The sequence below is a fragment of the Peromyscus eremicus genome, chromosome 3 (genome assembly GCF_949786415.1).
Source record: "Peromyscus eremicus chromosome 3, PerEre_H2_v1, whole genome shotgun sequence".
In the NCBI taxonomy this organism is placed as follows: Eukaryota; Metazoa; Chordata; class Mammalia; order Rodentia; family Cricetidae; genus Peromyscus; species Peromyscus eremicus.
This window is the reverse complement of record NC_081418.1, coordinates 6103080-6121038: the sequence shown is the minus strand read 5'-3', so window position 1 is coordinate 6121038 and position 17959 is coordinate 6103080. Positions and strand designations below refer to the sequence as shown.

The window sequence follows — 17959 nt, the reverse complement described above, 5'->3', positions numbered from 1 at the left end:
GCCTGTCATACCAGCTCTTTAACTGATAGGGGTCTAGTTCAGAAACTGATGAGCTCATTTTAGAAATGTTTCATCTGCAGTCTGCCCTGTCCAGCAGATATTATTATAAAGATACATAGATTTCATGGAGCAGATGCACACGTACAGGTTAAATATTTAAATAGGTCACTTATGACAAATTGGACAGCTTGTTTAATTTTCGACATAGTTTCTTTCCTGTCACTTTATCTTTTACAACAGAGTTACTGTGGAAAAAGTGGACTGTGTTTGTTACTAGGAACCTTGTAGCCTCAAATGTAGAGTTTGAATGATTAGATTGTTTATCAATGTAGTTTCTGTGTCATCAAGTAATAAAAATAATAATAGTAGTATGTCCATCCTATTAGATAAAATCTTAAATGTTTAATATATAATAAGTACTATTAGGATCATAGCTTATTTCTTATACTTTATGAATGAAAATACCAGGATTCAGTGTGTTGAATGACATCACACTAAATCAAAGTTTATTGCTTGCTTGCTAAAATTAGAACAAATAGTTCTTGGATTTGATTTTATAACTCCAAAATCACCACTATCAGAGCATATTAAAATTAGTCCTTTGTAAATTTGGTGGGCAACAGAAACTAATTTATAACTACAAACCTCTTCTAATAATTGGGATGATATATTAGGTTAAATCTTCTTGAACTTTAAAATAAGTTTAAAAGGCATAGAGTATCTCTGACCATGGTTCCTTTTTCATAGATGAAGAACTCTTCTCGGGAATGTACATAGATTTCATGGGAACAGATGCTGCTATTTTTCGAAGTTTAACCAAGAGAAATGCAGTCCGAACTGATCAGCACAATTCAAAATGGCTGAGTGGTAAGAAAATATTTACTGCATTTCCCCCTTTGATCTCTTTTCCATAAACTAACTTTTAATTCTATGCTGATAATAGGGAAAGTAGTTAAAAAAAACAAAGTATCAGCCTTTGACACGAGTAGTCATAATTCTATACTCTATATGCCAAATATTTAAGACAAATAAATGCCCATCATTCTTATTGTAATTGTTTGATTTATTAATGACGATATAATTGTCATAGAACTAGTTATATACAAATATAGGTGGTACCCATCATACATGCCTCCACTTGTTAAATGGTAATATATTCTGATTAAATATGGTTTTACTTCTTTTAATTGCTTTTATATTTCCATAATAATAAATTGAAGAATTCTACCAAATTCACAACTTAAAATACAATAAATAGATCATATACAGAAACTTTTTGTGTTTGTTTACACTAAGAATCTAAACTTGTATTATACTACATACTACTTTTTCAAAAATGGACTGATGTTAAATGTATGATGGTGTGATGACTTCATGATAATCCTTGATGGTTCAAATTCTCAAGGCCATAGGAATTCACACCCTGAAAGGAGGCTGATTTTACTGCTAGGATTCCAGTCAGTTTCTGACTTGTGGATGGGGAGAAAGCCACAAGCACTTGCCATTCTGCCCTCAGGAAACTTGCAAGCTCACTCTAAATTGCCTAAGTTAATGATGCAGTTTAGCATGAATCACCACAATTAAGCATTTAACATATGAAAGCATTGATTGTATTTTGCTTCTTCAAATTATTCCATCAGTGTGTCTGGAAATAGAATATTCTAAAAAGTTGTTTTGTTCCTGAAATAAGGAAACCTTCTGTGTCTACACTGACTACATTTTTCCTTCAAACATTTCCTCTTCATTTCATTTGCTGTATTTTAAGGGAAAACAGAGTCAGAGTTTTAATACTGCGTCAACAGCTGCTGCTGCTGCTGCTGCTGCTGCTGCTGCTGCTGTTTGTTCTCCCCCTCCCCTTCAGTCTCCTTCTTCCTCCTCTTGCCCCTCCTCCTCTTCCTCTTTGTCTTCCTCCTTTTTCTCCCCCTCCTCCTTCTTTCCTGCTTAAAGTTACTTCTTTTTCCTTTTACTGAACATAGATTCTGTTCATGCACTATATTTTGATTGCAGTTTGCCCTCCCCCACTCCTCCAGATCCTTTCCACCTCCTCTCCCATCCAGATCCACACCCTTTTGTCTCTTGCAAGAAGACAAACAGGTCTATAAGGAACAGTAATGAAATAAAATACTGTAAGATAAAAGAAAGACGAACAAATTGGAATAGGACAAAAGAACCAATCATGAAAAAGAGCCAAAGAAAAAGCACAAGAAACTCATATAGATGCAGACACACACAAATTCACACACAGAGGAGTCCCATAAAAATATGAAACCAGAAGACATGATATACATGCAAAGGACCTGAAAGAGAAAACAAAAAACAAATAACTCCTTTACTTAATATTAGGAGACAAATACCCTCCAAAGATGCTGCTGAGTTCATGGACTGCTAGGTATAGGGCCTGCCCCTAAGAGTGGTTTACTTCTCTAGTAAACTTCCTTGAAGAAAAATAATTTTTCATTTGCAAGTACTTATCCAATGAAGATAGGTTCTTGATTAGGAATGGACCCCATCTTCTTATTCTGTGTCAATCAATTAGATTTATATACACTTGATTGCAAACACCACATTTAAAATCCAACATAAAAACAAGCATTAAATTTCATGGGAAATAACTGCTAAAATAATGTTAAAACTCATTCACATGCAAAGAATTTTTACATATATTTCTTAAGTGTTCTTCAGACAGACAAGCTTTGGTCTGTCACACTAGAGCTATAATTTGTTGTGTTTGATACTCTCCATGAGGTATGTTGATATACAACCACTGCTTTTTGAAATTTTGCCTATGAACAGTGAATTATTCATTGTTGGGAAAAGAATGCATCTGTCATCTATTTCAAAGAATAGTAGGTGGATTTTTATCATGAGAACATAGTCTTCATATTTCTTTTGCAGAACCTATGTTTGTGGATGCACATGTGATCCCAGACGGCACTGATCCAAACGATGCTAAGGTGTATTTCTTCTTCAAAGAAAAATTGATGGACAACAATAGGAGCACGAAACAGATCCATTCCATGATTGCAAGAATATGTCCTGTAAGTGCATTGGAATTTCTAGTTAAAGCAATTCAGATTATGTAATGTATTTTCCAGTACTTCTGTGGTTTTATCATTTACTATCATCAATGAATCAAATATAGAAAGAATATTTTTAGGACAGCATGCATTTCACAGTTTATGTGAGACAATTATGCTGAATTTTAGTAAAAATATTCAGGGAAATATTTTGGGTGTTCTTTTAAACATAGAACTAGTTTTGGCTAATTTTGCAACTCCATTTGCAGTGTTGCATTCAAACAAATGAGAAAGTGTAAATTACCAAAGAAAACGAAATAATTCTTGTAAATAAAATACATCAGAATCTCAATAAAACATAATTATGGTGGAGCCTCATGCAATAGTGGGAAACTAAGAAATTATTTTACTATTCTAATTTTAAAGAACAAAGTGTCAGTGTATTAGCAGTACATATAGAAACGTTGAATAAAATTGACGATGCAATCTTCTGTAGGTTTTTTGTAGACTTGTTGGCTTATTTGTGATAATTTTCTTTGTGAGACATATTTATTGAAGTATCCAGTGTCTATTTATCTTCAAATATTGCAATATTCTGTTGACTAGAACTCAGCTATTTCTCAATAATTTGAGTCAATATAGCAAAGCTAGGAGAAAGGAAAAAGCTGTTGGACAGAGAGGAAGACAAAAGTCATCAGTAGACTCTACCAAAGAACAAAATGCCACGCCCTGTGCATTGTCTGGGAAAATGTATGTAATAAACCATCCACTCAGAAAGACTGAATATTAAAGTGGAAATGCTTAGGTGTTTGAGATAAAATAGAACTATCTGGAGCCTTCTAATATGGGATATACCTACTTTGCTGGACACAGTGATCTCTGAAAGCCATAACTGTATGCAGTAAATTTCATTCACATCTAAGAGAATGAATACTTGCCTCAGCAAGAGGAAAACAGTTATTTATTTACTGCATATAAATGTTTATGTTATATATTGTAAAAATCGAGCCATATACTTACATTTCTACATAGTCCATTTCTAGTTGATGTTGTTCTGCGAAAGATCAACCACAAAATACTATAGATCAGGGACTTTTTTTTTTAATTGATGATAACCCTATCTAATCTTTAGATAACAATAAATTAAAAATCAGAGTCCTAGTTGAATTTTTTATACACAATTGTTTCTTCAATCATCTGAATTGTGTTTACAAAATGATTTCAGAATGACACTGGTGGACAACGTAGTCTTGTAAACAAGTGGACCACATTCTTGAAGGCAAGACTTGTATGCTCAGTCACAGATGAAGATGGCCCAGAGACACATTTTGATGAATTAGGTATGTGGATGTGAGAAGGAGCATTGTTTCTAAGAAGGACTTTATAAGCATCATGTCCCTTAACAAAATCTCAGAGAGGATGCATCTTCTCTAGATATTAACAGGTTAAATGCTGTTCTATCTTGGAGGGAAATCATGAAGTGCTCATTGGTGTCCTTAAACGTTTTAGTAATTTCTCTTGTCATTGAATGCACTACTGAAATGCTAAGATATGAATGAGGGTGGGGTAGTAGTACTTCTGTGATTTACATATAGGTAATAGTATGTTTGATCCTTTATAAATGAATTTATTATATATATATTTGTTACATTCTGATCTAAATAAATTTAAATTTAGGTAACTAAATCAGAATATTATGTAATTTTTTTAAAATTCTGATATATTTTGACTTAAATTAATGTATATGTGAACACACATATATACATATATATTTACATAACTACTGCATTAAATAGAATATTTAGTAGAATTTAAGAAAAAAAATTCAGTTATAAATTGCAAGAGTTATGCTCCCAGCTTGGTTCTTGTTGAAGACTCAGACTAAGTGTTCCTCCTATGACAGGAGGCTTATGATTTCCAGATTAAATAAGGACTAATAGTCTAGCAAGGAATAGTTTTCTGTAGTTGAAGTACTCTGTTATACAGCATAATGTTGCGGTAACTTAGCTCCATTTAGAAACATTTTGGACATTATCTTGGATTTTGAGGCATGTAATGAGGTAAAGAACACATATCTATTACAAAATGCAAAATTATATTGACTCTAAGAATTATAAATCCAAAGGAGGCTGTTGCTCACCTTAAAGGGCATTTTCTATCAGATGGTCTTTGGTTCTTCAAGACTCAAGATTCATGTTTTATTTTGCTGTATTATAAATGTATCTGTCTCTGTCTTATAGCATACATTAAAGTTTTGTTGTTAGAGGAATTGTTAGGTGAACTAGTCTTGGAAATTTTGAGCATAAGCCTAAATAAGGTTTTATATTTTTTATGAAGGAAGGGCCCAATATGAAAGATTTTCTTCAACATTACAGCTTCAAATGATAGGTTGAAAGGAAATTGAGAGCTGAATTATTTTTTAAATTAAAATTAATGTATCATCAATAGAGGATTTTGAGGAGACATAGAAACAAGCAACAGGAAAATATCTGTGGCATTCCTACCATGAACACCATGGTCAAGCTTTGTCTTCTCTGCGGACTTTTCAAAGTTCTAGTCTATATTATCACCACTCTGGGGTCTTCCACTCAATGCTTATACACACACCTTTGTTTGCATAGAGATCCAATCTTCAAGAATATCCTCAGTGCAAGGCTAACATTTTATTTAAGTTACCTCGTGCTTATCATCACATTATACCAAATTGGAGCAATTTTCCAGTAATACCTTCCTGAGGACTATACTTTTCATAGTTGAAATTATTGTCTTAGGGTAATTCAAAATTACCAGTTAAAATTTTGGAAACTTTAAAAGCATGTGCTTTTCTTTTTTTCTAGAGGATGTGTTTCTGCTAGAAACCGATAATCCGAGGACAACCCTTGTGTACGGCATCTTCACCACGTCCAGGTAATTATTAAAGAGCTGCAGCTCCCCCGTTACAACAAATGCTCCCATTTCATTTGCTTTTGCCAGGTTACTAAAATATATGTGATCTCAGCAAATATTTCCAAAATAGTGTACAAAGACATTTTAAACAATTACATGTTGTTCTCCAGGAGAAACTAAAGCATGAATTAAATTATAGAAGTAAAATACTTAAAGTATTTTGTTTAAATAATAAAAGTAAAGACTAATGATTCTAATCAAATCAGAATGCAAGGTTTTAGTTATGATGAATATGTTTCTCTCCTACCTTTTGGCAGTGGTAGCACAAGCATACATAGACAAGTCATAGACGTGTATATATTTAATTATTTAAAATTTATAACAAGTATTCATTATTAAAACTAAAAAAAATACTTGAAATAACTTTCACTTCTTCACTAATCTAATGTGGTGACTATGAGAAGCTAACAAAAATTGGACTGGTTATTCTGTTATTCTGTAATATGACTGTATTTTTGCCTTTCAAAATAGGTTTAATATTTTCTAACTTTTCTTGGAGTCCAACGGCAACTTTATTGTGTTTTTCGGTGCATTTCCCAGATACTTGAAAGTTTCTGTGCACATTTCTGTCAATGAATTCTGTACTGGGAGTTACTGTGAATTCAGGCTCGTACTCCAGCCAAGTCTATTGGGCCAAAGGAAGGATGTATTGGTTCCTTTGCAGTTATTAGAAACTGCAAAATAATGATTGAAAACATTCTTTTCTAAGTGAGTTTTAAATGTGGTATAAGAGCTGGGGGAGACGCCTCAGTGGGAAACAGATCTTATTGTCCCTGCCTGAGGCCCTGAGTTCCTTCCCTGACACCTATGCAAATGCCAAGTGTGGTGGTGGCTTTCAGACCCCTGCAGCTCACTGAGGAGGCCAGGCAGGCTAGGTGGCAAGACCAGTCTCCCCCTCTCCCCTCCTCCTTGGTGGGGTTTTTACCACACTTCACTAATTATTATTATTATTATTATTTGTTGTTGTTGTTTGTTACGTAGATATTGGGGACTGAACTCAGGCTCTCATACTGACAAGGTCAGCATTTTCCAGTTGAGCTCTCTCTCCATGCCTGGGTCATTTTTCATGGCAGGATTAAAATGGAAAATAAATAAACAATGGCAAGATAGACTTCTCCAGTCGCTAATAAGGATATCATGGAAGAACTCTGAAGTTATGATAATACTACTATAAAAAGACATGATGTTCACATATTAATGGAAATTATTTCAGAATGAAGTCATAATTCTGTTCATGGTTGTTTAGAATTAAAATTAATATATTTGTTTATGTTTTTGTTTTTTTCCTTTTATTGAAAATAGATTTTTTTCTCACATAATATATCTTGATTATGGTTTCCCTTCCTCCATCCCTCTCAGTTCCTCCCCATCTCCTGTTCCATCTGGATCTTTCCCCTCTCTGTCTCTTAATAGACAACAAACAGGCTGCTAAGGAATAATAACAAAATATAATATAGGTACAAATATATTTTTATATAATTATATAAATTTTATGTATATTATATAAAATATAATAAAGGTACAATAAAAACTAACACATCAGAATTGGCAACACAAACAAACCAAAGAGCCCAAGAGAAGGCACAAAAACCAGTGACCCACTCATTTGCATCCCTAGGAATCCCATAAAAGCATTAAACTGGAAGCCGTAATGTAGGGTGAAAAGAGAGAAAAAGAAGAAGAAAGAAAGAAAAAAGTGTGTGTGTGTGTGTAAATAAAAATAAAAATGAAAAAAAGTGAAATAGAAATTTTGTTTTTAGAAGGAGAAGCCCTGGCACTACATTCTAAGACAAGGAACCTCCCAAGATGCCCTTGAGTTTGTTCTCTGTTGGCTTCTACTGCTGCCATGCAGCCTGCCCTTGAGAGTAGTTTCTTTTCCCAGTGAGACTCCCTTAGAGGAAAGTAGATTTTCATTTGCAGGTGGTTATCAGTTGGAGATTGCCTCTGGGCTAGGGATGGGAGTGGATGTTACTTCTTTCAGCTCTTGGTCCCCATCTGGTACAGACCTGTGCCTCACTCAGTCTCTGTGAGTTCATATGTGCTTTGAGAATGCTGATTTAGTAGGCCTTGTTTCCTTGGCCTTCTTCTTCACCTCTGGCTCTTATGAGCTTTCTGCCTCCTCTTTCACCTTTCACAGGGTTCTCTGAGCCCTGAGGGGAGGGATTTGATGGATACATCCAGACTAGGATTAGGGCAGAATGCTGCAGGGTCTTTCACTCTGCATATCTGGCTGTTGGTTCCCTTCTGCTGCAGGAGGAAATGTCTTCGCTGCTGGGTGATCTGCTTCCCTAGCCAGAGTGCTCAAATTCTCACTAGCACAAATGGAATATATTTTAAGAAAAGTAAAACAGATTCTTTGTTTTCATTTTCAGCTCTGTTTTTAAAGGATCTGCAGTGTGTGTGTATCATTTATCTGATATACAGACTGTATTCAATGGGCCTTTTGCCCACAAAGAAGGGCCCAATCACCAGCTGATATCCTATCAAGGAAGAATTCCATATCCTCGCCCTGGAACTGTAAGTATCCATGGAATTTACTTTTATCTTACTTAAACAAATGTTACATTTACATTTATTAAATATAACTATTAAATATAACTATGGTCCTCTGGGTATGCTCATTAAAAGTTTTCAGCATCATGGATCTAGCTTAATCCTTGCCTGGTTTGAGATTTGCTAATATAGCATGTATGTTATAGAAGATGCAATTTTGTAAGTGCTACAATTACGAACAAAATCTCATCGAAATTCCAAAACAACTTACTTAAATATAGTAGACATTTTTTTTTCCTAATTTTAAAGCTCTCACTTTGAAATTTCAGAAAAAGACTAACTATGTTAACACTAGAGCTTACCCAACCCCACTCCCATCTCTTCCTTTCTTTTCTTGACAGGGTTTTACTATGTAGCCCTGGCCAGAAATCACTAAGTAGACCAGGCTGGTCTTGATCTCAGAGAGATCCACCTGTCTTTGATTTTCAAGATCTGAGACTAAAGGCATGCACCACCATGCCCAGCCTGCTAGCTTTTTTGGTGTTTTATTTTGTTTTTTTCTTGTTGCTGTTTTTCTAAAATAATACTTCTTTACATTTTTACATTAAGAAATTTCATCGTGTATCATGATACTCACATGAATATGAACTTAGGGATAAGTCATGTTAACTTCTTTTTTGACTTCTGTGTCTGCTTGATTGACCAGCAGTTAATTGAAAATATTAGGGAGAAAAGTTTTTAAATCCTTGAACCTAATGAAAACGAAAGCAGAACTTTCCAGAACCTTTGGGGGTATGGCTTAGTGAGTTCTAAAAGGAAAATTTATGACTGTAAATGTTTATATTAAAATGTCAAAATGGACATGGAGAGATGGCTTGGTTGTCAAGATCGCCTCTTGCTCTTCCAAAGGACCCAGGTTCAGTTCCCAGCACCCATGTGGTGGTTTACAATCATCTGTAACTCCATCTTCTGACCTTTGTAGATACCAAGTATGCACATATGCACAGACATGCATACATACAGGTAAAACACATAAAATAAAATTAATAAATCTACTTTCTAAAACTGGGCTGGAAGTAAGGCTCAGCACTTACTAGCATTTGTTGCTCTTTCAGGGGACCCAAGTTTGATTTCAGCACCCATATGGAGGTTTACAGCCATCCATACCTCCAGTTCTAGGAGCTCCAAGGCCCTTTTATGGCCTTTGCAGGGACTAAGCACACACATGCTACGCATACGTACATGCGGGCAAAACACTGACAGATCAGATAAAATAAATGTAATAAAATATCAAAATGCCTCAAATAACCTACAATGTGCTTAAAAGTCTTAGAAAAGTAAGACAAAGGCAAGTTCAGAAACAGCAGGCGTCAAGATAAGGAAGGTCAGGACATGTGGTTTTGTTTTATTTTGTTTTGTTTTGTTTTTCAAGACAGGGTTTCTCTGTGCAGTCCTGGCTGTCCTGGAGCTCACGCTATAGACCAGGCTGGCCTCGAACTCAGAGATCCACTTGCCTTTGCCTCACAAATGCTAAGATTAAAAGCATGTACCACCACTACCCTGCGTCATGGCAGATATTATTGAAACGTACATGTAAAGAATAATACATACAATCAATCAAGCACAACACAGTCAATAGATACATGAGACTGACTGATTCCTAGCTTAGCTGACAAAAAGAAAAGGAAGACTCAAAATAATAAAATTAGAGAGTACACCAATGAAATACACATACTTAGTAGAGAGTACTGTTGTACCCCAGAAATCTTGGTAAATCTAGGAGAATTTGATAAATTATTAAGTATATATGATCTACCAGAGTTAAGTGAAGAAAACACAAACAGCTTAAACCATCCCTAACACAGGAGACTGAAGCAACAATAAAGAAAATCTCCCCAAGGAGAGAAGGACCAGATGTGTTCACTGCTCCGCTCTACCAAACTTGTGTAGAAGAGCTGGCAAGAGTACTGATCAAGCTGTTCATAAAAGTAAAATAAAATAAGGAACACTACCAAAGTAATTCTACTAAAGCAGTATTCTCTTGAAGCTAACGCCAAACAAAAACATAACAAAATGAAACAAAACTTGTGGGCTGCTCTTTCTGATGAACACAGATACTAATATTCTTTTTTCTTTTTCTTTTTATTTATTCTTCTCTCATATAATATATCCTGACCACAGCATCTCCTGCTTCTACTCCTCCCAGTCCCCCACCTCCCCTTTCTTCCATATTAACTCCTTTTCTGTTTCCCTTAAGAAAAAAAAAAAAGTCTCCCAAGGATATCAGCTGAGCTTGGCATAACGAGCTGCAATGAGGCCAGGCACAAACTCTCATATCAAGGCTGGAGAGGCAATCCAGTAGGAAGAAAAGGGTCCAAGGAGCAGGCAAAAGAGTCAAAGACACCCCCATTTCCACAGTGGGAGTCCCACAAAGACACCAACCTATACAATCACAGCATGTATGCAAAGGACCTAGCACAGACCCATGCAGACTCCTTGAATGCCACTTCAGTCTCTGTGAGCCCCTAGGAGTACTGCTTAGTTGATTCTGTGGGCCAGGTTCTTTTGGTGTCCTTGACCACAGTGACTCCTACCATCCTTCCTCCCTCTCTTCCCAGTGGATACAAATATTCTTAATAAATCATATTCAAGATGTGAATCCCACAAAAGATTTCTAATGTTGGCTCATTTTATTTTTATGTCATTAGAGAGTATTTATTATATTGTCCAGTCCTTTGTTTTCTTTCTTTTTTTTTTTCAAGACAGGGTTTCTCTGTGTAGCTTTGCACCTTTCCTGGAACTCACTTGGTAGCCCAGGCTGGCCTCGAACTCGCAGAGATCCGCCTGGCTCTGCCTCCCGAGTGCTGGGATTAAAGGCGTGCGCCACCACCGACTGGCTACTGTCAAGGTTTTTTAATCATACACTAAGCATAAAGGGACTCTCTATCTCCTGAAAATTAAAAAAAGATGAGTTTGATTCTCTGGATAAGAAACTTAAAGATTGAACATCGATATATTTTTATATAGAAGAAATAACTTTTAGTTACTTTTGAAAATTATGAGAATTATTATTGATCCCTAACAACACTGTAGTTAAAATGTTACAATTAATCACATCTAACAACTAACTTGATTATAGAATCCACAAGTCCCTTTTAAATGGTGCCTCCTTAATGCTCACAGCTCAAGATAACATGGGCAGAGCCCTGAGTAATTGCTTTTACAACCAAGAAAAACAATCAACAGATACAGTCATCTCAAGGTACTTCATGTCCAATAGTAGATTTGGAGCACAGATTACCTAGGGGGAGAGAAAGGAGGGCAGGCTGAGAAAATTGCATGTGAAGAAGAGTCTCTCTTTACTCCACTCAAATTACTTCATGCATGTCCAGAAGCCTAACTACTAACTGATTCAAAGGTCAATTAGGCTTTTTTAAAGGAGGAAAAGTAGGCCTAATTAAGTGACAAGTGGCTGTGGATTGGTGTGTTTTCTCCAGTATGTACAGATAGTACAGGAGCAACCAGCTTGCAACCTCAGAAAAACCACACCCTCGCTGCTGTAGCTTACAGTTGCATTCATTCAAGTGGGGCCTGAGAATCTCATGAAGAAGGTTCTGAAGCCAACTTGCTCCTGCCTCCTGAGTGTATTATATGTGCCTTTTCTCAACCAAAGACATCTAAGCAGTAACGTGAAATTAGCCATGGTGGGGATATTTATGCAGCTGAAATCAGCCTCATTCCACCTATGGCTCTTCACCCAAGTGGCACCTTAAAAGCCACCTTGACATGGACACGGGGCTATGAGTAGAACATAGAAAACCACTCTGCTGAAAAGCAATAATTGTGTACACTGTGGGAAGAGACCAACCCTTTTCCACAAATAAACCAATGCTAAATCAGAAAATTCTGCTAACAGTCCCATTTTTTAAAAGCTCTTAAGAATAAGCATTTTCCTCTGTCCTAAAAGAGTGTGGAATAAGCCAGGGATTAGTGACACACATCTGGAAGAGACTCCGTGCAAAAAGGGAGTAGTCAGTACTTAAGACATTTTTCTATAATGTGGTTTCTTACATCTGGTATTGAGACCACAACAGCTCCTTTAAATCCAGAAATTGTCAGATGAGTGATCCTTGGGGAATCAACGGGGCAGGGTGGAGGAATGACCCAAAGATCTGGTCACTCCACCCTGAGCCCAGCAAAACAGCATGAAGTCAGCTTTCTAGCTCAGTTGCCAGTGGCTGCCTCAACCCTGTGCTTCCTGCTTCTGCAGCCAGATCTGCAGCCAAGTGAACTCAACAGTGCTTTTCCTCTAGGTCAAGAATGCTCCCTCTGTCTCTGAAGTCGTCCCAACCAGGGATCAACTGTGATTGTCATTCTTTATTTCTCCACACAGTAGTCTGGTTGCTGGGTCAACCTCATAAATATATAACTGTGTTTTTAAATCAGTGACACTGGCAGAAATCCTATACCCTCATTCTCATGTTCCCCGTAGGTGCTTCCTTCAAAGCAGGGTACGGAGCTGTGCTAGCAAACAGCCCAACCAGCAAGTCCATGTAAGTGCTGGGAGGGCTGCCAAGTGTGTCATGATGTTTTCCCATAAGCATCTCCGTTTGTGGAAGAAACAAGACACCTTTGGGATGTTGCAAAGGGCATGCAAGACTGCAGACTCTCTGTGGCTGAGCTAATGAATTACCTTCTCCTATCACAGCGAGGGTGTGGCTTCTGTAGACTTTTTGTACAGCCTGCACATCCTGCACATCCTGCTGAAGCAGAACCAACAAAGTGATCATCTTTAACTCCCATTTCGAAGTGCATCAGAACTGCATCTCCCTGCTCTTCTGCACTGATCCTGGCAGTCATGTTTATCTGCCTTCCTAAGTTTGTTTTCTTTCTTTATTTCTGAGACTATAATTTAATTACATTTCTCCCTTCCGTTACTCCCTCCAAGGCCTCCCATATACCACTCCCTACCATCCTTCAAATTCATGGCCTCTTACTTCACTAATTGTTGTTTCATGCATATATTTATAAATATATATTTAAATATATATATTCCTTAATATTACCTGTTCAGTCCTATAATGTTACTTGTGTATTTATTTCAGTGAGGGGTGTGTGTGTGTGTGTGTGTGTGTGTGTGTGTGTGTGTGAGTGTGTGTGTAGACATCAATTGAACTTCAAGTTTGGCAGTAAATGTCTTTACCTGCTGAGCCCTCATCAGCCCTATAAGTTCATTTTTTAAATACTGACACTTTCATGTGCGTGACAATCAGTCCTGAACCATTCTCTGTCACTTATATTTTATGTGTGTCTCCAGTCATTACTTTGTTGTCAAAAACAGGATATTAATCTACATTATTAGTGTGCTTGTATCTAGAAAGTCAGTGTAATTTCTCTCATCAAATTATCCCACTCTATGAAGCAGTGGTAAACACCCCTTTCTGAGACATTTGACTGAAGTGCCGATGGAAAGGCTGGGACTCATCAAATAGTATTTGGATAAAATAAATGTTCAGAGGAGGTCCACACACGTATTAGTTAAGCCCTGTATTGACTTTGAAGACTTTCATCCCAGCTCTGGGGAGGAGAGCATAGGAAGATAAGAGGAGGCAGTGCTTATGAGCGTGAGCGCAGCTCAGGAGTCGGACAGCGACAGAGCCGTCCATCTCCCTTTTACACGACAGCCATTGTTCCCAGCCTTTCCATCGGCACTTCAGTCAAATGTCTCAGAAAGGGGTGTTTACCACTGCTTCATAGAGTGGGATAAAGTAGCTGGGGAAAACTAATCCTTTAGGAGTTTAACTAAAATGATTTAATGATGATCTGTATAATAAAATTAACCTACAGAATGTCGATGTTTTATGATGGTGCATAGTGATTATGCCATCTTCTTCTTTTTGTATTTACATCATTTCCACCCTTCTTTTATCCCTCTATATTCTCCCATACCCCAGCATTCTCAAATTTATCACCTTTTCTGTAATTGTTCTTGTTTTTATAATTATTATTACACATAAAAACATACATACACAATTTCTGGGTCTATTTAATGTTGCTCTTATGTACATATGTACATGTGATTAGAGGTGACTACATTGGATTACCTAACCTATGAGGAGGGGCCTGATAAAACTGATTCTCACTCTTGGGAGCTCTTCTTTTAGTGGTGGGACCTTGTGAAAATTTCCACATTCACGTTGGCATGTGAACTGGTAGTCAATGGGCAGGTCTTTTTTCTAAAATTTACTATGTATACAGTGTTCTGCCTGCACCAGATCTCATTATTGATGGTTGTGAGCCACCGTGTCATTGGTGGGAATTGAACTCAAGCCCTCTGGAAGAGCAGCCAGTGCTCTTAACCTCTGAGCCATCTCTCCAGCCCTAGACAGGTCTTTTTTGTGCAGAGATCCCATGGAGCAGCTATCTGGTCATGTCTAGGGGGATACTAGCTAGTAACATGTTCTCATTCTCTTACTCTTACAAACTTTTACCCCTTCTTCTATGGTTCTTCCATTCTTAGGTGTAGGGGTTATATTGTAGATAGTTTTACACTGACTTGGATTGGATACCCCACGACCACCTATGTGCATTTTAACCAATTGTGATTCTCTATAATAGTCTCCATTTGCAGCAAAAAGAAGCTTCATTGATGAGGAGTGAAAGTGACATTTATCTATAGGTATAAAGATACATATTTACAGTGCAATTAGAAATTGTATTGCTCTAGGAAAATATCACAATAGGAGGTTCCCCCTTAGGCTCTATGGTCCCTCCAGCTACAGGTGGTTGGGTATATATTACAGCAATGATTCTGGTCTAATTTACAGACCCTTATGTCCAATTAAATAGCTAAAATTGAACACATGTCTATTTGTCTGAACAATAATCAACTCTGAAGAGATAAAAGGCCTCAGAGTGAAATTTGAACTGATGAAGTTTCTAGAATAAAATATGGTTTATATTATCCCGAGGTCCCAATATCCATGCTTCCCTGTACCAGATGATGATGAGAGAGCTGTCCACACTAAACGTCCTTGCCAGGTTTACAATGAGGACAATCACTAGTACATATTGAGAGGGGGAAGTCAACTTTTTATCTTGTTACCATTTGTACAACTCAGTGTGTCTTGACTGCAATCCTATGGCATGAATCAGCAGAATGATTCATAATCAGGATTACTTCTTCTCTAAATTTGAAAATGATGTCATATAAGGAGACACTTATTTCTAAAGTAGGAGTACATTGTGCATACATAACAAAAGTGTGAGAGGAGTTATTGAGGGAAGAAATGTAAAGATTCCTAGTTTGGGGCTGGCGAGATAGCTTAGCAGATAAAGGAACTTGCTATGCAAGCCTTATGACTGAATTCGATTCCTGGAACTTTTGTAAAAGTAGAAACAGAGAACTGACTCCACAAATCTGTCCTTAAACCACACACACACACACACACACACACACACACACACACACACACATACACACACACACACACTCCTGCATAACACCAACAACAATAATAATTATAATAATAATAAAAATAATTTTTTTAAATACTGGTGTGTGTTACGTATTTAACCAGCATGATTTTGAGCAGCTTTAACAAAGCTTTCATTAAGATTTTCATCTTTAGCCAGGAGGTGGTGGCGCACGCCTTTAATCCCAGTACTCTGGAGGCAGAGCCAGGCAGATCTCTGTGAGTTCAAGGCCAGCCTGGGCTACCAAGTGAGTTCCAGGAAAGGCACAAAGCCAAAGATTTTCATCTTTGAGTAAAACTTCTAAATAGGGCTCTGATAGTTTAATAAGGTCATCATATATATATATGTATATATGTATATATGTATATATACATATATATGTATATGTATTGTAGATGTAACCAACCATCTTATTAAATAAGAAACACAGAGCCGATTCAGAGAAGAAAGCCAAGAGGTCAGAGCTAAGAGCCTTACCCCTCCTACTTCAGCTGAGAGCTCTCCGAAAGGGGCCTACTTCCTGTGTGTATGTCTTTATATAGTCTAGCTGTTCTGCCTTCTCATTGGTTGTAAACCCAAACACATGACTGCCTCATCACTGCCTGTCTGTAGAGACTTCCAGGTCTTCTATGGTTGGTACTGAGATTAAAGGCATGTGTCTCCAATGCTGGCTGTATCCTTGAACACACAGAGATCTACCTAGCTCTGTCTACCAAGTGCTGGGATTAAAGGCGTGCGCCACCACCGCCACGCTCTTGCTATGGCTCTAATAGCACTGACCCTTGGGCAACTTTATTTATTAACATACAATTAAAATCACATTTCAGTACAAATAAAATACCATCATAATATATTTAATGAGAAGGCATGAATTTGAAAGAAAGCAAGAAGAAATACGTGAGAGAGTTTAGAAGGAGGAAAGGGGGAGGAGTGAACTATGTAATTATATTATAATCTCAAAAAATAAAAAAATAATTTTCAAAGGTAATCATGTATCAAACAACTAAACTGACTAGGAATTATACAAATTGCCTAGTAATGTAACTTAACTTTGCGCTTCTTTAGAACGTACCAATGAAAATGCTTACAAACACTTAAGGAGATGGATCACATAGCAAGCCATAATTAGTGGTGTCTTCAGAGAGTCTGGAGCTGCTGAAATTGCCCTTACATTGTTCTTTCCATATTTTCATTCAGTGGGCAGCATGCTTTTTCCACTTTGTGTGAAAAATGAGGGCTGAAAACACCCATAACCCATACTTTGAAGAAGTACGGAACACAACTGTCAGCTTTGAACAACCTCAAATTAAATTCTTTGTCCCCATTTGGTCTTCATTTTGGGAAATTTATAAACAGGAATATTTAAATATAATGCTTTTTCTTATAATGAAGTCATATTCCCAAGTCATGGGAATATCCAGTGACAGGCTGTCTTTTATTATTTATTCCATCAGTCATTTAATTGTTCTTGGTGCTTTTCTCCAAAAAGCAGATGTGTGTGTGTGTGTGTGTGTGTGTGTGTGTGTGTGTGTGTGTGTCCTAAAAAAGTTCTTGGCTAAACTGGTCTTAGTCTAAAACTTACGTTCATGATAATGGGTTTGCATTTGAATTCTGCTGAGAGGTTTGTGCAAATGTTTGTCTGTCCATGCTGACCCAAAGGCACTGATGTCATTGGCTATATATAGCAAGGATTCAACAGAGAGGATGACACATCTTGCTTGGTTTCCAATATTGTTTCTCTTTCTTAACAAAATTGACAGTTAAGAATTGACAGATTTCACACAAAATTCCCTGTTTCTATCTTCTGTTAAAATCTCACAATGTTCACCCTATATTCCTTGTGGGAATAAAGAGTTGATTATGAGAGTTCACTATCAGCTTTGATTGAAGCATAACTTTCTAGTGGGTCACAGTCCTTATAGCATACCACACTTACCTAGATGGTAAAAACAGCAATTTGGCTTTGTTTGTTTTTTGTAAAACTCCCTTAAAGTCTAAATTAAAACTAAAGCAGAAGCACTTTATTT

General features: G+C 36.9%; 1 protein-coding gene across 1 annotated transcript in view; it reads left to right on the top strand.

The window, feature by feature from the left end:
- The window catches only part of Sema3c (semaphorin 3C), a 154497-nt gene that overhangs the window by 94971 nt on the left and 41567 nt on the right, over positions 1–17959 (top strand). Inside the window, exons 6-10 of the mRNA XM_059257259.1 lie at positions 748–867; positions 2896–3038; positions 4243–4357; positions 5855–5924; positions 8336–8480. Of these exons, the coding sequence (XP_059113242.1) occupies positions 748–867; positions 2896–3038; positions 4243–4357; positions 5855–5924; positions 8336–8480 (593 nt within the window). The remainder of the gene's footprint in view (positions 1–747; positions 868–2895; positions 3039–4242; positions 4358–5854; positions 5925–8335; positions 8481–17959) is intronic.